Source organism: Blennius ocellaris (assembly GCF_963422515.1).
Source record: "Blennius ocellaris genome assembly, chromosome: 18".
Taxonomy (NCBI): Eukaryota; Metazoa; Chordata; class Actinopteri; order Blenniiformes; family Blenniidae; genus Blennius; species Blennius ocellaris.
Genome location: NC_137667.1, coordinates 23,598,297 through 23,622,887, shown reverse-complemented (window position 1 = coordinate 23,622,887; position 24,591 = coordinate 23,598,297). Strand labels below are relative to the sequence as shown.

At 42.4% G+C, this 24,591-nt stretch overlaps 1 protein-coding gene across 1 annotated transcript in view; it reads left to right on the top strand.

Annotated features, from left to right (window-relative positions):
* Positions 1–24,591, top strand: part of LOC308143083 (serine/threonine-protein kinase D3-like) — a 68,158-nt gene that overhangs the window by 8,109 nt on the left and 35,458 nt on the right. The window contains exons 3-5 of the mRNA XM_080513764.1: positions 19,320–19,458; positions 23,579–23,710; positions 24,078–24,235. Coding sequence (XP_080369890.1) covers positions 19,320–19,458; positions 23,579–23,710; positions 24,078–24,235 — 429 coding nt within the window. The remainder of the gene's footprint in view (positions 1–19,319; positions 19,459–23,578; positions 23,711–24,077; positions 24,236–24,591) is intronic.

Below are 24,591 nucleotides of genomic sequence, written 5' to 3'. Positions count from 1 at the left end.
ACCCTACTCTACTCTACTCTACTATACCCTACCCTACTCTACTCTACTCTACCCTACTCTACTCTACTCTACCCTACTCTACTCTACTCTACTATACCCTACCCTACTCTACTCTACTCTACCCTACTCTACTCTACCCTACCCTACCCTACTGTACTCTACTCTACCCTACTCTACTCTACTCTAGTCTACTCTACTCTACCTTACTCGACTCTACTCTACTCTACTCTACTCTACTCTACTCTACTCTACCCTACTCTACTCTACCCTACTCTACTCTACCATACCCTACTCTACTCTACTCTACTCTACTCTACCATACTCTACTCTACTCTACTCTACTCTACTCTACTCTACTCTACTCTACTCTACTCTACTCTACCATACCCTACTCTACTCTACTCTACCCTACTCTACTCTACTCTACTCTACTCTACTCTACTCTACCCTACCCTACTCTACTCTACTCTACCCTACTCTACTCTACCCTACTCTACTCTACTCTACTCTACTCTACCCTACCCTACTCTACTCTACTCTACTCTACTCTACTCTACTCTACTCTACCCTACCCTACCCTACCCTACTCTACTCTACTCTACTCTACCCTACTCTACTCTACCCTACTCTACTCTACTCTACTCTACCCTACTCTACTCTACTCTACCATACCCTACTCTACTCTACTCTACTCTACTCTACTCTACTCTACTATACCCTACTCTACTCTACTCTACCCTACTCTACTCTACTCTACTCTACTCTACCCTACCCTACTCTACTCTACTCTACTCTACTCTACTCTACCCTACTCTACTCTACTCTACTCTACCCTACTCTACTCTACTCTACTCTACCATACCCTACTCTACTCTACTCTACTCTACTCTACTCTACTCTACTCTACCCTACCCTACTCTACTCTACTCTACTCTACCATACCCTACTCTACTCTACTCTACTCTACTCTACCCTACCCTACTCTACTCTACTCTACTCTACTCTACTCTACTCCTGGAGCACCACATACAACACAGTCGTTTCAAGGTATTTTAACAGAGAAAAACCAACAATTTCACATGAGCAGCACTCAGAACCACTCAGAGGTGGAGACTTTCTGTAGAACCACTCAGAGGTGGAGACTTTCTGTAGAACCACTCAGAGGTGGAGACTTTCTGTAGAACCACTCAGAGGTGGAGACTTTCTGTAGAACCACTCAGAGGTAGAGACTTTCTGTAGAACCACTCAGAGGTGGAGACTTTCTGTAGAACCACTCAGAGGTGGAGACTTTCTGTAGAACCACTCATAGGTGGAGACTTTCTGTAGAACCACTCAGAGGTGGAGACTTTCTGTAGAACCACTCAGAGGTGGAGACTTTCTGTAGAACCACTCAGAGGTAGAGACTTTCTGTAGAACCACTCAGAGGTGGAGACTTTCTGTAGAACCACTCAGAGGTGGAGACTTTCTGTAGAACCACTCAGAGGTGGAGACTTTCTGTAGAACCACTCAGAGGTAGAGACTTTCTGTAGAACCACTCAGAGGTGGAGACTTTCTGTAGAACCACTCAGAGGTGGAGACTTTCTGTAGAACCACTCAGAGGTGGAGACTTTCTGTAGAACCACTCAGAGGTGCTGTTCCGGTTAGGAGGGTAGAAAGAGAGAAAGGTAGAGGACAGACAGACGGTGGGGAGAAATCTTCTGCTGCAGCTGAGACCTTCAGATTCCAGCCGTCGTTGAGGAGGTGAGAGACGGAGGATCATCACACCAGAGACTCAATCATTGTCTTCCATTGGGTCATTGTACACAAACAAACCCTCTGTTGCGAGTGAAATAAAGTCGCTGTATGTCAGAGGACAAACTCTTTCCACTAAAAAAAATCCAAACAGCTGGACCGATCAGGAGCACAGCAGTGTGGTGATGATAATCAAGCGGTAATGGTAATTGTTCCTGATAAAAGCTGTGGCCAATTAAAACTGGGTCCTGGCTGGCGCTGCTCCAGCTGTTTAAGAGCCTCCTATAGGAACCCTTTTTAGCATTATACATTCAAGTAAAGGTTAACTGATACACATTTAGCCTTTTTGTGGTATCATACATTGTGCAGATGACTAAATCATCCTCCAGATTATAGAGCATCTTCCTCCCAATGAGTGATGGGACTTCAGCTGTATGAGTGAGTGAGTGAGCAGAAGGACCCACAGTGCAATCACCTAATGCCACCATAACACAACTATGAGCTCACTATCAAGACTGAGAGTTACACACACAACCAAGTGCCTACTGAGCATTTGCAGTAACTAACATAGTATAATTTACTTAAAGTACCAGATCACATCTCTGTGGGTGTGGCAGACGTCTCAGCAGGAAGTTGCAGTGGGTCCACCTCCTTTTTTCTCCTGTGTGTGTGTGTGTGTGTGTGTGTGTGTGTGTGTGTGTGTGTGTGTGTGTGTGTGTGTGTGTGTGTGTGTGTGTGTGTGTGTGTGTGTGTGTGTGTGTGTGAACATGGAAGTTCCCCTGCTCTATAGGTCATCACACACAAACACAACGTGTTTCCAGTGGGACTCCAGCTGTGGTTACACTCATCATTTGGATTGAGCTCACTCCTCTCTCACATATTGATTCTTTTCTTTTCATATGATGGTCAGATTGCTGCCAGTCCTTTAACTTTCCTTAAACTAGCAGTCCTTTAACTTTCCTCAAACTAGCAGTCCTTTAACTTTCCTCAAACTAGCAGTTAAAGGACTGCTAGTTTGCTCAACTTTCCTCAAACTAGCAGTCCTTTAACTTTCCTCAAACTAGCAGTCCTTTAACTTTCCTTAAACTAGCAGTCCCTTAACTTTCCTCAAACTAGCAGTCCTTTAACTTTCCTTAAACTAGCAGTCCTTTAACTTTCCTCAAACTAGCAGTCCTTTAACTTTCCTCAAACTAGCAGTCCTTTAACTTTCCTTAAACTAGCAGTCCTTTAACTTTTCCTCAAACTAGCAGTCCTTTAACTTTCCTCAAACTAGCAGTCCTTTAACATTTCCTCAAACTAGCAGTCCTTTAACTTTCCTCAAACTAGCAGTCCTTTAACTTTCCTTAAACTAGCAGTCCTTTAACTTTCCTCAAACTAGCAGTCCCTTAACTTTCCTTAAACTAGCAGTCCTTTAACTTTCCTCAAACTAGCAGTCCTTTAACTTTCCTCAAACTAGCAGTCCTTTAACTTTCCTTAAACTAGCAGTCCTTTAACTTTTCCTCAAACTAGCAGTCCTTTAACTTTCCTCAAACTAGCAGTCCTTTAACATTTCCTCAAACTAGCAGTCCTTTAACTTTCCTCAAACTAGCAGTCCTTTAACTTTCCTTAAACTAGCAGTCCTTTAACTTTCCTCAAACTAGCAGTCCTTTAACTTTTCCTCAAACTAGCAGTCCTTTAACTTTCCTTAAACTAGCAGTCCTTTAACTTTTCCTCAAACTAGCAGTCCTTTAACTTTCCTCAAACTAGCAGTCCTTTAACTTTCCTTAAACTAGCAGTCCTTTAACTTTTCCTCAAACTAGCAGTCCTTTAACTTTCCTTAAACTAGCAGTCCTTTAACTTTTCCTCAAACTAGCAGTCCTTTAACTTTCCTCAAACTAGCAGTCCTTTAACTTTCCTCAAACTAGCAGTCCTTTAACTTTCCTTAAACTAGCAGTCCTTTAACTTTCCTCAAACTAGCAGTCCTTTAACTTTCCTTAAACTAGCAGTCCTTTAACTTTTCCTCAAACTAGCAGTCCTTTAACTTTCCTCAAACTAGCAGTCCTTTAACTTTCCTTAAACTAGCAGTCCTTTAACTTTTCCTCAAACTAGCAGTCCTTTAACTTTCCTCAAACTAGCAGTCCTTTAACTTTCCTCAAACTAGCAGTCCTTTAACTTTTCCTCAAACTAGCAGTCCTTTAACTTTCCTCAAACTAGCAGTCCTTTAACTTTCCTCAAACTAGCAGTCCTTTAACTTTCCTCAAACTAGCAGTCCTTTAACTTTTCCTCAAACTAGCAGTCCTTTAACTTTCCTCAAACTAGCAGTCCTTTAACTTTCCTTAAACTAGCAGTCCTTTAACTTTTCCTCAAACTAGCAGTCCTTTAACTTTCCTCAAACTAGCAGTCCTTTAACTTTCCTCAAACTAGCAGTCCTTTAACTTTTCCTCAAACTAGCAGTCCTTTAACTTTTCCTCAAACTAGCAGTCCTTTAACTTTCCTCAAACTAGCAGTCCTTTAACTTTCCTCAAACTAGCAGTCCTTTAACTTTCCTCAAACTAGCAGTCCTTTAACTTTTCCTCAAACTAGCAGTCCTTTAAACTTTCCTCAAACTAGCAGTCCTTTAACTTTCCTCAAACTAGCAGTCCTTTAACTTTTCCTCAAACTAGCAGTCCTTTAACTTTTCCTCAAACTAGCAGTCCTTTAACTTTCCTCAAACTAGCAGTCCTTTAACTTTTCCTCAAACTAGCAGTCCTTTAACTTTCCTCAAACTAGCAGTCCTTTAACTTTCCTCAAACTAGCAGTCCTTTAACTTTTCCTCAAACTAGCAGTCCTTTAAACTTTCCTCAAACTAGCAGTCCTTTAACTTTCCTCAAACTAGCAGTCCTTTAACTTTCCTTAAACTAGCAGTCCTTTAACTTTCCTCAAACTAGCAGTCCTTTAACTTTCCTTAAACTAGCAGTCCTTTAACTTTTCCTCAAACTAGCAGTCCTTTAACTTTCCTCAAACTAGCAGTCCTTTAACTTTCCTTAAACTAGCAGTCCTTTAACTTTTCCTCAAACTAGCAGTCCTTTAACTTTCCTCAAACTAGCAGTCCTTTAACTTTCCTCAAACTAGCAGTCCTTTAACTTTTCCTCAAACTAGCAGTCCTTTAACTTTCCTCAAACTAGCAGTCCTTTAACTTTCCTCAAACTAGCAGTCCTTTAACTTTCCTCAAACTAGCAGTCCTTTAACTTTTCCTCAAACTAGCAGTCCTTTAACTTTCCTCAAACTAGCAGTCCTTTAACTTTCCTTAAACTAGCAGTCCTTTAACTTTTCCTCAAACTAGCAGTCCTTTAACTTTCCTCAAACTAGCAGTCCTTTAACTTTCCTCAAACTAGCAGTCCTTTAACTTTTCCTCAAACTAGCAGTCCTTTAACTTTCCTCAAACTAGCAGTCCTTTAACTTTCCTCAAACTAGCAGTCCTTTAACTTTCCTCAAACTAGCAGTCCTTTAACTTTTCCTCAAACTAGCAGTCCTTTAAACTTTCCTCAAACTAGCAGTCCTTTAACTTTCCTCAAACTAGCAGTCCTTTAACTTTTCCTCAAACTAGCAGTCCTTTAACTTTTCCTCAAACTAGCAGTCCTTTAACTTTCCTCAAACTAGCAGTCCTTTAACTTTTCCTCAAACTAGCAGTCCTTTAACTTTCCTCAAACTAGCAGTCCTTTAACTTTCCTCAAACTAGCAGTCCTTTAACTTTTCCTCAAACTAGCAGTCCTTTAAACTTTCCTCAAACTAGCAGTCCTTTAACTTTCCTCAAACTAGCAGTCCTTTAACTTTTCCTCAAACTAGCAGTCCTTTAACTTTTCCTCAAACTAGCAGTCCTTTAACTTTCCTCAAACTAGCAGTCCTTTAACTTTTCCTCAAACTAGCAGTCCTTTAACTTTCCTCAAACTAGCAGTCCTTTAACTTTCCTCAAACTAGCAGTCCTTTAACTTTTCCTCAAACTAGCAGTCCTTTAAACTTTCCTCAAACTAGCAGTCCTTTAACTTTCCTCAAACTAGCAGTCCTTTAACTTTTCCTCAAACTAGCAGTCCTTTAACTTTCCTCAAACTAGCAGTCCTTTAACTTTCCTTAAACTAGCAGTCCTTTAACTTTCCTCAAACTAGCAGTCCTTTAACTTTTCCTCAAACTAGCAGTCCTTTAACTTTTCCTCAAACTAGCAGTCCTTTAACTTTCGTCAAACTAGCAGTTCTTTAACTTTTCCTCAAACTAGCAGTCCTTTAACTTTCCTCAAACTAGCAGTCCTTTAACTTTTCCTCAAACTAGCAGTCCTTTAACTTTCCTCAAACTAGCAGTCCTTTAACTTTCCTTAAACTAGCAGTCCTTTAACTTTTCCTCAAACTAGCAGTCCTTTAACTTTTCCTCAAACTAGCAGTCCTTTAACTTTCCTCAAACTAGCAGTTCTTTAACTTTTCCTCAAACTAGCAGTCCTTTAACTTTCGTCAAACTAGCAGTTCTTTAACTTTTCCTCAAACTAGCAGTCCTTTAACTTTCCTCAAACTAGCAGTCCTTTAACTTTCCTTAAACTAGCAGTCCTTTAACTTTCCTCAAACTAGCAGTCCTTTAACTTTTCCTCAAACTAGCAGTCCTTTAACTTTCCTCAAACTAGCAGTCCTTTAACTTTTCCTCAAACTAGCAGTTCTTTAACTTTTCCTCAAACTAGCAGTCCTTTAACTTTTCCTCAAACTAGCAGTTCTTTAACTTTTCCTCAAACTAGCAGTCCTTTAACTTTCGTCAAACTAGCAGTTCTTTAACTTTTCCTCAAACTAGCAGTCCCTTAACTTTCCTCAAACTAGCAGTCCTTTAACTTTTCCTCAAACTAGCAGTCCTTTAACTTTCCTCAAACTAGCAGTCCTTTAACTTTTCCTCAAACTAGCAGTCCTTCAACTTTCCTCAAACTAGCAGTCCTTCAACTTTCCTCAAACTAGCAGTCCTTTAACTTTCCTCAAACTAGCAGTCCTTTAACTTTTCCTCAAACTAGCAGTCCTTCAACTTTCCTCAAACTAGCAGTCCTTTAACTTTCCTCAAACTAGCAGTCCTTTAACTTTCCTCAAACTAGCAGTCCTTCAACTTTCCTCAAACTAGCAGTCCTTTAATTTTCCTCAAACTAGCAGTCCTTTAACTTTTCCTCAAACTAGCAGTCCTTTAACTTTCCTCAAACTAGCAGTCCTTTAACTTTTCCTCAAACTAGCAGTCCTTCAACTTTCCTCAAACTAGCAGTCCTTTAACTTTTCCTCAAACTAGCAGTCCTTTAACTTTCCTTAAACTAGCAGTCCTTCAACTTTCCTCAAACTAGCAGTCCTTTAACTTTCCTTAAACTAGCAGTCCTTTAACTTTCCTCAAACTAGCAGTCCTTTAACTTTTCCTCAAACTAGCAGTCCTTTAACTTTTCCTCAAACGAGCAGTCCTTTAACTTTCCTCAAACTAGCAGTCCTTTAACTTTTCCTCAAACTAGCAGTCCTTCAACTTTTCCTCAAACTAGCAGTCCTTTAACTTTCCCCAAACTAGCAGTCCTTTAACTTTCCTCAAACTAGCAGTCCTTTAACTTTCCTTAAACTAGCAGTCCTTCAACTTTCCTCAAACTAGCAGTCCTTTAACTTTCCTTAAACTAGCAGTCCTTTAACTTTCCTCAAACTAGCAGTCCTTTAACTTTCCTTAAACTAGCAGTCCTTCAACTTTCCTCAAACTAGCAGTCCTTTAACTTTCCTTAAACTAGCAGTCCTTCAACTTTCCTCAAACTAGCAGTCCTTTAACTTTTCCTCAAACGAGCAGTCCTTTAACTTTCCTCAAACTAGCAGTCCTTTAACTTTTCCTCAAACTAGCAGTCCTTCAACTTTTCCTCAAACTAGCAGTCCTTTAACTTTCCTCAAACTAGCAGTCCTTTAACTTTCCTCAAACTAGCAGTCCTTCAACTTTCCTCAAACTAGCAGTCCTTTAATTTTCCTCAAACTAGCAGTCCTTTAACTTTTCCTCAAACTAGCAGTCCTTTAACTTTCCTCAAACTAGCAGTCCTTTAACTTTCCTCAAACTAGCAGTCCTTTAACTTTTCCTCAAACTAGCAGTCCTTCAACTTTCCTCAAACTAGCAGTCCTTTAACTTTTCCTCAAACTAGCAGTCCTTTAACTTTCCTTAAACTAGCAGTCCTTCAACTTTCCTTAAACTAGCAGTCCTTTAACTTTCCTCAAACTAGCAGTCCTTTAACTTTTCCTCAAACTAGCAGTCCTTTAACTTTTCCTCAAACGAGCAGTCCTTTAACTTTCCTCAAACTAGCAGTCCTTTAACTTTCCTTAAACTAGCAGTCCTTCAACTTTCCTCAAACTAGCAGTCCTTTAACTTTCCTTAAACTAGCAGTCCTTTAACTTTCCTCAAACTAGCAGTCCTTTAACTTTCCTTAAACTAGCAGTCCTTCAACTTTCCTCAAACTAGCAGTCCTTTAACTTTCCTTAAACTAGCAGTCCTTCAACTTTCCTCAAACTAGCAGTCCTTTAACTTTTCCTCAAACGAGCAGTCCTTTAACTTTCCTCAAACTAGCAGTCCTTTAACTTTTCCTCAAACTAGCAGTCCTTCAACTTTTCCTCAAACTAGCAGTCCTTTAACTTTCCCCAAACTAGCAGTCCTTTAACTTTCCTCAAACTAGCAGTCCTTTAACTTTCCTTAAACTAGCAGTCCTTCAACTTTCCTCAAACTAGCAGTCCTTTAACTTTCCTTAAACTAGCAGTCCTTTAACTTTCCTCAAACTAGCAGTCCTTTAACTTTCCTTAAACTAGCAGTCCTTCAACTTTCCTCAAACTAGCAGTCCTTTAACTTTCCTCAAACTAGCAGTCCTTTAACTTTCCTCAAACTAGCAGTCCTTTAACTTTTCCTCAAACTAGCAGTCCTTCAACTTTTCCTCAAACTAGCAGTCCTTTAACTTTCCCCAAACTAGCAGTCCTTTAACTTTCCTCAAACTAGCAGTCCTTTAACTTTCCTCAAACTAGCAGTCCTTTAACTTTTCCTCAAACTAGCAGTCCTTCAACTTTCCTCAAACTAGCAGTCCTTTAACTTTTCCTCAAACTAGCAGTCCTTTAACTTTCCTTAAACTAGCAGTCCTTCAACTTTCCTCAAACTAGCAGTCCTTTAACTTTCCTTAAACTAGCAGTCCTTTAACTTTCCTCAAACTAGCAGTCCTTTAACTTTTCCTCAAACTAGGAGTCCTTTAACTTTTCCTCAAACGAGCAGTCCTTTAACTTTCCTCAAACTAGCAGTCCTTTAACTTTTCCTCAAACTAGCAGTCCTTCAACTTTTCCTCAAACTAGCAGTCCTTTAACTTTCCCCAAACTAGCAGTCCTTTAACTTTCCTCAAACTAGCAGTCCTTTAACTTTCCTTAAACTAGCAGTCCTTCAACTTTCCTCAAACTAGCAGTCCTTTAACTTTCCTTAAACTAGCAGTCCTTTAACTTTCCTCAAACTAGCAGTCCTTTAACTTTCCTTAAACTAGCAGTCCTTCAACTTTCCTCAAACTAGCAGTCCTTTAACTTTCCTTAAACTAGCAGTCCTTCAACTTTCCTCAAACTAGCAGTCCTTTAACTTTCCTCAAACTAGCAGTCCTTTAACTTTTCCTCAAACTAGCAGTCCTTCAACTTTTCCTCAAACTAGCAGTCCTTTAACTTTCCCCAAACTAGCAGTCCTTTAACTTTCCTCAAACTAGCAGTCCTTTAACTTTCCTTAAACTAGCAGTCCTTCAACTTTCCTCAAACTAGCAGTCCTTTAACTTTCCTTAAACTAGCAGTCCTTTAACTTTCCTCAAACTAGCAGTCCTTTAACTTTCCTTAAACTAGCAGTCCTTCAACTTTCCTCAAACTAGCAGTCCTTTAACTTTTCCTCAAACTAGCAGTCCTTTAACTTTCCTCAAACTAGCAGTCCTTTAACTTTCCTCAAACTAGCAGTCCTTTAACTTTTCCTCAAACTAGCAGTCCTTCAACTTTTCCTCAAACTAGCAGTCCTTTAACTTTCCCCAAACTAGCAGTCCTTTAACTTTCCTCAAACTAGCAGTCCTTTAACTTTTCCTCAAACTAGCAGTCCTTTAACTTTCCTCAAACTAGCAGTCCTTTAACTTTTCCTCAAACTAGCAGTCCTTTAACTTTCCTCAAACTAGCAGTCCTTTAACTTTTCCTCAAACTAGCAGTCCTTTACCTTTCCCCAAACTAGCAGTCCTTTAACTTTCCTCAAACTAGCAGTCCTTTAACTTTTCCTCAAACTAGCAGTCCTTTAACTTTCCTCAAACTAGCAGTCCTTTAACTTTTCCTCAAACTAGCAGTCCTTTAACTTTCCTCAAACTAGCAGTCCTTTAACTTTTCCTCAAACTAGCAGTCCTTCAACTTTTCCTCAAACTAGCAGTCCTTTAACTTTCCTCAAACTAGCAGTCCTTTAACTTTTCCTCAAACTAGCAGTCCTTTAACTTTCCTCAAACTAGCAGTCCTTTAACTTTCCTTAAACTAGCAGTCCTTCAACTTTCCTCAAACTAGCAGTCCTTTAACTTTCCTCAAACTAGCAGTCCTTTAACTTTTCCTCAAACTAGCAGTCCTTTAACTTTCCTCAAACTAGCAGTCCTTTAACTTTCCTCAAACTAGCAATCCTTTAACTTTTCCTCAAACTAGCAGTCCTTTAACTTTCCTTAAACTAGCAGTCCTTTAACTTTCCTCAAACTAGCAGTCCTTTAACTTTCCTCAAACTAGCAGTCCTTCAACTTTCCTCAAACTAGCAGTCCTTTAACTTTTCCTCAAACTAGCAGTCCTTTAACTTTCCTCAAACTAGCAGTCCTTTAACTTTTCCTCAAACTAGCAGTCCTTTAACTTTCCTCAAACTAGCAGTCCTTTAACTTTTCCTCAAACTAGCAGTCCTTTAACTTTTCCTCAAACTAGCAATCCTTTAACTTTTCCTCAAACTAGCAGTCCTTTAACTTTCCTCAAACTAGCAGTCCTTTAACTTTTCCTCAAACTAGCAGTCCTTTAACTTTCCTTAAACTAGCAGTCCTTTAACTTTTCCTCAAACTAGCAGTCCTTTAACTTTCCTCAAACTAGCAGTCCTTTAACTTTTCCAGTTAATACTACCACTATTACAACTAATACTACCACTGCTATTTCTACTTCTATTTGCTGCTGTAGTTTGAAATAATTAAAAGTGAGTTCAAATCACCTCCTTCATACCTCCTCTGCTGTAAAGTGTAGAAATGGTATCTTTCTGTCGGCATGGCGACGTGAAGCAGCCGGGTCCTCCACTCTGCTGGTTACTGTGGTTACCAAGGCTTGGTGTGTGTGTGTGTGTGTGTGTGTGATCCTCAGAGCGCAGAAAATGACGCAAAGTCACGCTGATCAAGATGTTTACACATGGCATGCTGGTCAGCAGCAGGGTGACCAGCATGCCAGTCCAAACCAGCCCAAACCTCAGCCTGTTAAAACCATAAAACTATTATATATATCATAATGAACACGCCATATACACACAAATTCACAAAATAAAGTTAAAAGGTAAGAGCGTCTGGCTCCCCAATTGGGGGATACCCTCCAGATCTGGCAACTATGGTCAGCCTGTAGATCCATTTTCAAGTGGTTGTTACAAAGTGGAGACAACATGAGGAGGAAAGAAGGAGAAGGAGGAAAAAGCTTCCTCCAGAGCTTCTCCGTGACGTCAGTCACGCGTCGATGACGAAGCAGTGGAATGTAGGAAAATATCAGAATTGGTACCACACGCGACAGAGGCCAGTGTCTGGTGTGAAAACATGGGAGGTGGAGCTTCAACAGCCACAAAACAGCTCGGACATGGGTCACTGTGATCAAATATCTGAATGGGCTCTCATTTCCCTCACTGTCAAACAGGCCTTTGTCTCTGCCAAATCAATAAATGTACTTCTGATGTGACAATTTAAAATGTAAAGCCTGTCTTTATAATGAACATGCATTTGTGAAATGAGCAGGAGAAATCAGGAAATGTACCTGTTAAACTACGCTGATTTTTATTTGTTAATGAATGAGTACATTTTACCTTCACCACAAGTTACAAATCAATAAATAATAATAAAATAACATACATTTCTAACATTTATGAAAAGATGTAATTTCAAGCGACAAATGCAAGTTCAGATAAATGATGGCAAGAGACCAAAGTGGTCGGATAAAATAATTTACCAAAATGAAAACTCACATACTATATTAATGGTCGTGTGTGTGTGTTTTATTTAAGTATGTGAAGCATTTTGTCCTGATGTCATCATAAAAACGAATTTCTAAATAATAACATTGATAGTAATCATAATAATGATGAGAATAAGGATAATTTGAGCACCACAGCTGGTGCACATGAGTGCTGAGCAGTGGAAGAACAAGATAGGATAATAGAAAACATGAGGTGAGACACAGAAGATCAGACAGAGACGTGACACCGAGCCAAGTGGCAGGTTGCAGTCTGGATCGGGTGGCGTCTGCATGTTCTCCCTGTGCTTTGGTTTTCTCCCTCCACAGTCTAGAAACATAATCACAGAAAACAAATGAGCTTTCCTGAAACCAGCAGAAGCAGGTGGTCTTTTTGGGGTTTTTCCAGTGATTTCCTGCTGAAATCCAGTCATTCACTCGCCTCCATGCAAGAATTAAAACCCATTAACGGCCTCCTCTCATCTGACTCTCACTCGCTCTGTCTGGCAAAGTTTTTGTGAAATCCCGGCTTAACTTTTCAAACTCCATTTGGCGTCTCATTAGTGAGGAACATTCTCTGAAAAGCACTGCGTTTTCCCGTTGAACCTGTGACCCTGAAAGTCACGCACAGCTGCTGTCTGGACCTGTTAGAAAAATCCTCTTTTAATCCTGTTAAAGAGTCTCTTCAAGTTCTCAAACTCGCTTTTGGTGACCTTTTGAGGTCGACCCGTGCAAAGTGTTTGTCTCAAGGTGCAGTTCCACATGTCGCCACTGGACGTTCATTTAGCACTCTGATAGCCGTCAGCCATTACAATGTGTGTGAGCAGACCAGGATCGACCCACAAGCTGTTCAGCAGGGATGTCAGACAGAAGGCCGGCCACAGAACCACGCAAAGGGAAAAGATTTTAAAGAAAAAAAATAGATTAATAGATTCAATTCTCTAGAGTAGCAGAGACACACAACTGAGACTTCCGTTACTCATGAACGCACCAGAACCATGAGCTGTATTAATCGTAACATCTTCAAACTGCAGATCTTTTTATTTCCAGACACTAATCAAATCAAATCAATCTTTATAAAGCACTTTTCATACATTTTCATGTAGCACAAAGTGCTTTACAGATTTTAAAAACAATTACAATAACAATTATATAGCCATTAATTGTTATAAGGTACGATAAATCAATAGGTCTAGCAAGAATGAATATCTGGTGGGGCTTGAGCCTGCTCTTAAAAACCTGAACGTTCTCTGCGGCCCTTCGCTCCTCCGGCAGGTCGTTCCAAAGGCGAGGGCCGTAATACTGGAAAGACGCCTTGCCGAGAGTATGTGTCCTGACATTGGGAATAACTAGGAGACCCCTGCCGGAGGAGCGAAGGGGCCGCGAGGGTTCATAAAGTAAAAGCAGTTCAGAGAGATAAGGAGGACCAAGACCATTAAGGCTTTTAAAAACCATCAAAAGAACCTTAAAATCGATCCTGAAACACACGGGGAGCCGATGCAGCCATCTTAAAACTGTACTGTGGTCCCGCCTCCTCGTCTTCATCAGGACACTGAACCTCACAGTTGGTGCTGATCTCTGCTCCCCCAGCTGGAGGGAGCAGATCATACCGTCGTCTTCCTCCGTGGTTTCAGTGCCGCAGGTGTGTTTTCAGTCCCATTTCTCCGATCCAGTTCAACCGTCATCCACCGCTGTGAAGTCAATATCCGTTAAAAGTGAACAGAACCTGCTGCTGTTTGAAAGTGACGCCAGTGAAACGTGTTGGAAACATGTTTGTGTTGAACGAAGCAGTGTGACACCCAGAGGAATCTGAGGAGGAAGGATGTGTGTGTGTGTGTGTGTGTGTGTGTGTGTGTGTGTGTGTGTGTGTGTGTGTGTGTGTGTGTGTGTGTGTGTGTGTGTGTGTGTGTGTGTGTGTGTGTGTGTGTGTGTGTGTGTGTGTGTGTGTGCAGTGGTTCCTGCCTCTAACGAGTGGATGAGTGAGTGAACCTCCCTCTGCCAGCCTTGACCCTCTCTCAGCGCCGCTTCCTGTTGTTTCCTGAGCGGCGTGCCGGAGACGGCGAGCGGATGCCAGGGGGAACCGGCTCACAGCTGTTTGCCTTTCCCATCATGTCGCCGCTTTAACACCCATCCTCCCAGGCTAATTGCAGGCACGCGCCAAAAGGCCTGAAGAGTTTTATTGGAGCTGAACGGCTCTTAGCGGAAGACGACGGAGCCATCATCTGTTGCTGCTCTTCACGCTGTGTTTTATGAACCTGTCTGATGTGTGAACACGACGGGCTGCTGGACGTCATTCTGCTTCCAGAAACAACATAGATTTGACTACGATTCTCCCAGGAGGAACACTTTAGTCTTCATCTACATTTATTGGGCTTAACTTGGTGTCAGAAGAAACGCAGTCATAACCCGCTCCGTGTTCACGACAGTCTCTCAAGTAAAAACACTCCTGGAAGGTCTTTCATTACAGAAAAATTTTGCATTTAGACAGCAACATTTTAAAAATAATTTCTGATGACACAGATATGGCAGAAGCACTGAAAACGCCAGTAGTGGGTGTTTTGTTGTTTTAATAGAAACGTCCACTGCAGAGAACAATACACTCTAAACCAGGGCTTCTCACCTGGGCTCACCCCGAGACCCACATTTTATCACGGTCATTAACCGTGTTGGGCAAAATGTATTATAGTATATATTATTAGTTACTGTCATTCTCACGGAATTGTAGTATGTTACACTACTTCTGTATTGCCTTTGTGCTACTTTCACCAAAATGATCGCAGAAATGTGACTGGGCATTGTAAACTGTTGAAATGCAGTTGACTGCAGCCGATCCTACAGTGAGTGGAGGTGATGGAGCGTCATGACGCTCCTCCCAACTGCATCTAATAGACACAGTAAAGCCTCGTGGTGCAATACAACAAGGAACAATGACCGTCACAATCACACAAGCAGACCAGACTCTGGCAAGTTGTGATGGCGATGCTGCGGACATTTAAAGTCTCGGTTGATTCCGATGAAACACAATAGAGCGACAGCCGGATGACATGACGAGGCACACGATCTCTTTATCTTCTTTGTTTCTATTATTCTCTTAGAATTCAAGCTCACAGCACAAACACAACACCATGGACATAATTTATGATTTATCAACAATCAAAACTTGCTTTGAGGACGAGACCTGCCATTTTTACTGTTATTATATAAAACATAGTGTCACATACATCGAAGCAGGTTTAATCATTTAATCCTTATATTTCACACACAAGCAACTATCAAACTACCAAGTCCTGGACTGGGAGCCACCACACTCTGGAGGAAACACTGTTCTTATTGCCCAGCGACTGAGCATGTGCAGAACTACCATTTAGTAGGACCGTGATGTGCAACAGCAACGTTTTAAAAAGGTTTCCTTCTGTTTACATGGAGCCAAAGTTGAAGCGTTTTCAAAAAGTTGCATTTTTCACCCGTCTCCATGGAGATGGAGCATTTACAAAATGTTGCACCTTTCAAAGGTTGTGTTTTTAGTGGCTCGAAACATTGTTGCCGTGGAAACGGAATGCCCAAAATGCGATGACAGGCCCATTCCAGGCCCTGTCCACACGGTCGTTCTTAAAGTTTCCTGTCCACTCAGCAACGGTGCAGGAAGATCTGCGTCCACACGACACCGCGCTCACCTGGCCTGTCCACACGTCAGTGCCTCGGCGGCGTTTTCAAACTTCTCTACGCTGGGACCCGTTGTCCAGACAACGGCGTTGTCAGGCTCTTTAAAACGTTGCACCGTGTCGATGATGGGACAAAAAGCTATGCGGTGAGGCCCACTAGGTCCACTCTGAGCATGCTCATTGGCATCTTTACTCCACTTGTCTGAGAAGAGCATCACAGAGCAGACACAGGTGTAGAAAGAAAAAATATTTTTGGGGTTTCCCCCACAGATAGAATTCAATGTTGTGGAGTTAAACTGTCCAAACCTAGACAGTGTTAATTGAATGTCAGTACCACTGAAAGGGATATTAGCATTAGCTCATTGCAGCCTTGAATAGAACTGATTAGAAATGAAAACATCCACCTGATAGAGCTTCATCCTCCTGTCACAGGAATGCAAGTGTTACTTCTCATATCACGAGTTACCTTGGATTTCCAGTAACAAGCAATTTGAATTAATTAACTCATTTACATTGGTTTGCACTGATTACAATTTGATCAAGATAATTGTTGGATAGAGTCGACCCCTTATTCAAAACTTCATTGTGAACTGTGACATGCCTCTCATGTACATATTTGTTAACCCTTCGGCCTCCTCAATATGTCCCTGACTAACTTATTTGCACTATACATAGCAGAGCTATTAAGGCGGATTGTAGCGCTCATGTGGGTTTGCGTTTTCAGGATTAGAATCGGGATTATTGAGTCCTTCTGATAATGTAACGAACGCCTTGCTGAGTAAGACGCTGGGTGAGATTTACCCCCCTTCCACTTCACCCCTCCCCCAACCCAGTGAAAACACACCAGGGTTGACGGCCCCCAGCTCCCGGGGGTCAGAGGTCACGACAGGACCTGCAGGGTTGTCGGCCCTGATGGACAGAACGACGCGGCGAAGAAATGTGTTTCGTATTTTGTGTGATTGTGGAGTCAGAGAAAGTGTGTGTGTGTGTGTGTGTGTGTGTGTGTGTGTGTGTGTGTGTGTGTGTGTGTGTGTGTGTGTGTGTGTGTGTGTGTGTGTGTGTGTGTGTGTGTGGCGTTATCCTGGTTAATGGAGGATTATCCACAAAGAGAGGATCAGTGTGTATTACACACACACTCCTGTCCATTAACAGTGCTCTTAGTGTGTTTTAACGCCCACCTCAGAAAATGACGAGTGGCTGCACCGTGATTGGATGAGAGCCCAGATGTGTCGTCATGGCAATCAAAACAGACACACACAGAAAACCAGCTAACGTAGTGTCTTGCATTCATGCATTCATTCATTTCAAGCGGAAGCACTTTGAAACATGAGGGACTGAAGCTCTTCAGGACCAGGAGGGCCCTCGTCTGCTGTCGGGCAGGCGTGAAGGTCTCCATATGGTGTGTGTGTGTGTGTGTGTGTGTGTGTGTGTGTGTGTGTGTGTGTGTGTGTGTGTGTGTGTGTGTGTGTCTGTGTGTGTGTGTGTGTGTGTGTGTGTGTGTGTGTGTGTGTCTGTGTGTGTGTGTGTGTGTGTGTGTGTGTGTGTGTGTGTGTGTGTGTGTGTGTGTGTGTGTGTGTGTGTGTGTGTGTGTGTGTGTGTGTGTGTGTGTGTGTGTTATGGGTGACTTTATGTGACAATGGTGAACTGAAGCTGAGTGAGCGAAGCAGCCCGTCTCTCAATAGGAAGGTCGTTGGCTCGACCCCCCCATACTTCCATACGTCAAATTGTCCTTGAGCAAGACACTGAACCACAAACTGCTTGATGGGTCAAGCACCTCGCCTGGCAGCCGCGTCCGTGTAATGAATGGGTGAATGTTCTGGTGGAAGCTGAAGATGAAGCTGAAGGTACTTGAAGGTTGGTGTGCTGTGTGTCTGGTGCTTCAGCAGCCTGCTGGTGTGCAGCTGGAGCCACTTCCTGTCTCATGTAGCAGGAAGTGAGCAGCGTCAACAGCAGGAACCCACCAACAGGAGCTGCATGGATCACGCACACACACACACACACACACACACAAAAGCACCCAGATTATATAGAATGAACCTGGATTGAATATTATTGAATTCCTCTGAGATTCTCCATAGTGAATTGGAACATCGTGCCGATGCAACATGACACATAACACACAGGCAGAGAAACACACACCAAAGAAATTTTAATAAACCTGGACATTATCCACAAATGATTATAGCTTCAGTAAACGCCTGGTTTAGTCTGTTTCACCTCATGTTGAGGCTTTTTCTGACCTGTGGGTTCGGCGAACACCACAGCAACCTCAAACACACAGAAACGAATACCAGACGCCCCCGGTGACCCCGGTGACCCCGGTGACCCCGGCCTGGACCCGCCACAGGATGTTGCAGGGTCCTCGAGAACAAATGGAGGTTTGGTTGCTGGGGAGTTTTTGTGCTCTTTTTATTGAGAAGATTTTTTTCACAAAAGTGACACAAACAAAAAAGGTTTTACTCATGAAGATGAAGAAAAATGACATAAAAAGATTTTGACACTTTATTGTGTAAAGTAAACAAAAAAGAGAGAAAAATCAAGTTTTGCACGTATGAATGAAGCAGAAATTGCAGAAGAAAGGGAGATGAGAAGATAAAACACAATGTCAAGAGATTTCAAACTTGGATATACAAAAAAGTGTTGATTCATGCATATATATGTGACAAAAATAGCATCAATGAATAAAGAACATGGAGATATTATTTCTTATAAGTATAATCGTGAAGGAATTTCACTCAGCAAGTAGAAGCAAAAATTAGGTTTTACAGAATATTTTTCAGGAAAAGGTTGGTTTTAATGTTAATATGAAACAAACATGATGGAAAAAAGGTAGATGTCACTCATGAAAGTGGCGAAATATAAAAAAGAATATGGATTTGTATACATGTAGAGATTGAGAGATGAGACATGTTGTACACATAACGACATGAGCATTGATTGAAAAAATTTGTTTTTCACAGAATAAAAAACTATCAAAACAAGAGCGAAAAAGACAAACTTTACACTTGGTTTCAGTTTCAGTTTCAAACTGAGTAAGAGTTGATGTTGGACGAGTTTCAGACAGAAACTACTTTTAAATGTTAAATGAGTTTTTGAGACTCAATGTTGAGCTGGTTTTAAGTGGATGTTGGACTTATTTCAAACGACTGTTGAACTGTTTCATGGACTTGTAAAGAGGTTTGAAAAAACTTAGACCTGGTTTTAGATTTGGTCTTTAAATCGGGTCAGTCTGGTTTCAACACCTTTTGTTCTGGAGTGTGATGTTGGAGAGTTTTAGTACTGAACAGATATAAACTGGTTTTAAAACATCTTAAATAAGTTATTTGTTGTCACAGTGGATTTAGAAGCGTTACTACAGCTCTTCCGTTATTGTTGGTGTTTCTCTGAGACCCTGTTACACAACAGCGTAAAAGAAAAACTCATAATGTTTGTTTCGTTTGTGTTTACACAGCAGTGTTTACATGGAACCAACAGAAAAGCTGAAAACTTGTCTTTGTTCTCTTGCTTTGCTTTGTTAATGTTTGATATTCAGTTTGTTTATATCTGGTAAGCCTCAGGCTTGTCTGGTTCCACAGCTGTTGCTGTGTGTGTGTGTGTGTGTGTGTGTGTGTGTGTGTGTGTGTGTGTGTGTGTGTGTGTGTGTGTGTGTGTGTGTGTGTGTGTGTGTGTGTGTGTGTGTGTGTGTGTGTCATTGTACCTGTTGTAGCTAATTGTGGTAAAAACTATTCGTTTTCTTTCTCCTCAGTTCCCTGAATGTGGATTTTTCGGGATGTACGATAAGATTCTCCTCTTCCGTCATGACCTGAACTCCGACAACATCCTGCAGCGGCTGACGTCAGCGGAGGAGATACACGAGGGCGACCTGGTCAAGGTGGTACTGTCTGGTACGTGCTTGCCTTTTTAAATGTATGTTATTTTTCCCATCATTATATTTTCCCTCTGATGAAAAAGCGCGGTTCCACGGCACTTTCTGTCGCAGGGCAGGGTGGGTTTTCTTGCGATCCGTCCTTAAAGTTGTGGATGGTACGGAGAGAACCCGCCACCGCCGGGTACTATTTTCCACTACTTCTGCTGCGGTACCAAACGCCGAGTAACGGGTCTGTGAGGAGGAGCCACGGCGATGCCGTCTGCTGATTGGTCAGTGACGATCGTCACTCTCAACTTGGCTGCAATATTTAATTATTTCCTCGGCTGTAACCCTCCACTGTTGTTTACACGCACCGCTTTGCACTCAATGGTTGATTTGTTAACTGGGTTTATTGAAACGTCAGCGTGACACATCACTGCGGTCTTTTAACCAGGTCGTTAAAAGACCGTGGAGTCGTGTGGCTCCTCTCAGGAACCGGAGGAGGAGATTCAACAGGAGCTGGACGCTGCTGTTCACTTCGAGAAAGTTTAACCTGAGTCACAAGAGAACAACTTGATGGCCACTGGCTGCTTCCGTGTTCTTCGCTGGACGTCTCCCAGTCGTTCACAACCCCGACTACATTTTTACCCTACTTTGTGTTGGGGGACCAGAGACAGAGTTGGTCCTGGGTGCACTTTGCCATACCGTAACCTCCTGCTCTGTCCCGCTCCGTCACGTACTGCAGTGGAACAGCGGCTTTACAGTAAACTTAATGATCCCAAATGATTTCCAAAGCTGCTCTTAAATTAGCCTGAAACCTGTTGACAAAACTAACCTGAAACCCTGAAACACACCTAAAAGCAGCCTAAAGGTAGCCTGAGAACTATCTGACATCAGCCTAAAGAAACCTGTCAAAAACTAACCAAAAACTACCCAAACATAAGAAAGGAGCTTAACCTGCAAACCATCGGAGAAGTTGTTCAAACTGGTCAAAACTCATGTGAAAGTTGAAGGTCGATTAAACCCATATGAAAGTAGCCCAAAATAGCCTCAGACTAATTTAATGAACCTTCCTGTAATGAAGTAAATAAAATACAGCTTGGTTTCAAGTATTCACGTGTTTGATTGCTTATGGTAAAATGTGCGCAGTGAAGTTTTTGCACACGCGTCTTGTTTGGAGGCAATCATTGTTGAACAGTCTACGTTCTGAAGGTCAGTTAGCTTGCACACTTCCACTGAGCCACAGGCTGGAAAATAAACCAAACCATCTATCAGGGAGAACATGAAACTTCACATCCGAGCTTCTTTTGTTTGACTGATTTCATGTCCTGTGAGTTTTCCCTCGCAGAAGTTGACTCAAGCCACGTTTACACGACCAACGTTTCCTGTGACGACGCCTCATCCTTGCTTTTACCCACTGACCACCATGACGTTATTCTGCCGGGACATGGAGCCGCTTGTTTTTGTAATGAAGCCACGCAGACGTGTGCAGAGAACCATACGCAAGAGACGTGAACAACATTGAGAGAACCCGACATTCATATGACCAATCGGATGCTAGTCTCAGCTGTAAAACGACCAATATGGACTATAAAGCGAGTCAAACCACTCCGGGGGCCGCCATGTTTGTTTACTGGTGCATCAGCAGAAGGAAGTGTTTACCACGGGGAGAGAAGCGCATGCACGGTGTCTGCGCTCCGTCGCCTCCGGCGGTCTCTGCAGGCGAGAATCACGACCATGAAAGAACATTTCCATCCTGGGAGCCGAGATAAAAAGTTCAAGGATGCAGCGGATCCGACGTGTAAACGGAGCCCCGGAACGTGACGAAGGTTTTGCGGATACACTTTAGACTTTGTTTCCTCCACCAATGACTCGCCCCGGGTCACCCTGGATTTGCCCCTTATAAACCACAACATTTTGTCTGGGATTGTCACTCAGACTGACGCCTCAAACAGGGCCGGCTGTACAGGTGCAGCGCTGCAGCGACGGCTCTATTTTACTCTGGAGGATGAAAAACAACCCGAACCACATCGTGTACGAACCCACGACCACTTCCTCCTCCTCCGTCTGGCTGTACTGCTGAAACCTTGCAGCTCTCTGCAGGTTCAGTGTCTCTGTGCGCTTGTCACTACAACTGTGATCATCAACTGGTTGCAAGACTTTTAAAAAATGACTCAGAGCTACAATCTGATATGAAGGTGGTAGTTTTCGTTGAGCGAATTCAATGGAAGTTAAAGCAAATTTATGAGATGGGAATATAATTAGATACACTTAAATGAAATTGAAAACAAACAAACTAAATTGACAAAGTTTAGTTCCACTAACTTAAATCAACAATTGCAAACTAATGTCTTTTACGTCATAAAATTAAAGAGGTGCAAATTCAAGTGCGATAAAACTAGAACAGATTAAGGCAACTTTAGTCTCAAATTGGTTATAATTTTGTTTATTTATTTTTTAAATAATTGTGTTTTTTTCTACACACATTCTGGTCAAATAAATGAATTGTGACAATTCTGAAGCCTTGAGCAGCGCTAACTGGTGGTTATGAATGAGACCATATGAAATGCTGAGTGTACATCCATGGAGTACCACACAGGGAGGGTGTTCCCCAGGGCTCATCACTGAGACCCTTGTTGTTTACCGTAGATGTGCTGAATCTCTGTCAGGTTACATCAGATTGTTGGAATTGCCTCGATGCAGATGTCAAGTTATCAGTTATCTACTGTTCCTTTCCTTCACCCTGGACAGTCCGGGGTGAGGCTGGGCAGTGTGGCCGGAGGGGAAGCAGCTCATCAACACCGTCATGACCCTCGCTGGAAATCTCTTGCTCCTGGGAAATAATTGCAAACCTCCATCTCAACCTGGAGTGGGGTTGCCCAGATATTATTTTAAATATGTTGGATGCTGTCCTTCAGATCTCTCTTGAAATATTTTGATGGTTTCAGGCTATTTCTACTACTTCTAAATAGATTTTGGGTTATTTACTCAGAATAATTCCGTGTTTATTGTTGTGTGTGCCTCAGTTTGATTGTTCACGAAGAATATTAGATGCCAGAATCTTTCATGGACGCCTCGTGGACCAGAGCAAAATAATGACTTTACGATATTCCAGTCAAAAGTACAGTCACCCCCTCTACTGGAATTTATCCAAAGGGATGGAGAATCTTACGTTCATTAATCCCTTTGGGGAAATCTCTTCCTCGAATTAACCAATCGGTGGGCCATAGCATAGCGCTCAGGGATCGGTGCAGGTTTTTTGGACTGTGGGGGGGAAACCCAACACACACCGGAAGAACATGCAAACTCCACACAGGAAGGCCCTGGGCTGGATTTGACCCAATGATATTCTTCATGTCGTGAGGCAAGAATGCTAGCCACTGCCCCAGCATGCGGCCATTGAAGAAGCTATGCTTACAACTACTATGTAAGTTACAGAGTAATTGTAACTAAGAATGTTAACCAGTGCAGCCGGTGTGCTGATCACTACTTCAATTAGGTCCAATTAAAATGGGCAATATGGATAGAGTCGTGATCATACTATAGAAAAAAAGGAGTAGAACTGGTCTGAGGCGCACAACCATGAGCACCTCAGGACTCATGAGGTTAGTCTGATAACGCAGGTGCAGGATCACAAGTCAGGGGGACTTCATCTTCTGTCGCCCTTTATCTAATTGTCTTCAGCGGTTCCTTTGACGTTCCTCGCCAGTGGAACGAAATGGTGACGAGTTCAGGATTCAAACTCTTTCTGGGTTTGTTACCAAAGGTTTCATATGTTAATGCTTTGAGGTTTCTTAAGTTAATGGACAAAAGGACTGTGTGTCACTTGATCCTTGGTTGAATCGCAGGCTGTTCCTGAAATCTGCTATTTTCTGAGCTCTCTTTCATAAATGACACAAGAAACCATAATCCACCAATATATGAAACTTTGGTGACTCACCCAAACAGTTTACGTATCTGATTTCGGTAGCTAGTTCAAGGGAACAGCATGAAGCCATTTGGATAAAGCGCGAAACATCTTCAAGACATGAGACCGAGTCCAGTTGACCTGTTCAGTCACTTTGAGATGGGTCCTACCTGGACGGACGAGAACAAGCACGGCGGTGCAGACAGCTACCGGCATGTCTGATCCCTGACTTTGTGTTTGTCCACGTCAGCTTTGGCCACTGAGGAAGACTTCCAGATCCGACCTCACACTCTGTACGTACACTCCTACAAGGCGCCGGCCTTCTGTGACGACTGCGGGGAGATGCTGTGGGGACTCGTACGACAAGGCCTCAAATGTGAAGGTGAGGTGGTGCTCAAGTAAAAACGCAGGGTATCTGTGTTTTCTGTTTCAGAAAGGTTTTGTTTTTACAAGCCAAGATTTGGGGAAAAAAGATGTCCGTTTACATGAAAAAAGCAGAAATCCTGAAAACTATGTAGCGAGCATGCCAGGCCACAAGTTGACATTGTTGGCTGTGATAAAATCACACACACATGCAGTCAGAAAAGAAATATAATAGATATAATATAATAAAATAAAACATGTACATGGACATTGACCAAGTTGGATTGTTATTACGGTGACTGTCAACTATAAAACTACCAAGTCCCAGGAGAATCTGGACTCATGACACTGGAGGAAATGTTGTTGTTATTACCCCCCCCCCCCAGGATGCGGACTGAACTACCACAAACGGTGTGCGTTCAAGATCCCCAACAACTGCAGCGGTGTGAGAAAGAGACGCCTGTCCAACGTCTCGCTGCCGGGCGCCGTCATGTCCGTCGCTCGTCCTCCATCCACAGAGTTTGTCCCGACGCCGCAGGAGGAGGTGAGTTCAAGTCCGAACACACGGGAAGTCAGGTCAGCTGAGCTGAGTAACATGAAAGTACAATGTTAAACACACACACACGCACGCACGCACGCACGCACGCACGCACACACACATGCACACACACACACACACACACACACTGATAGCTGCAGGCAAACCACTGGATTTTCCATCCTGTTGAAATACAGTTGTAGTGGGATTCACTGGAACTAACACACTTCATCACACTCTGTGTGTGTGTGTGTGTGTGTGTGTGTGTGTGTGTGTGTGTGTGTGTGTGTGTGTGTGTGTGTGTGTGTGTGTTATTTTGCATCTACATAATTATATAACCGGGGCAAGTATCATTTTGTGGA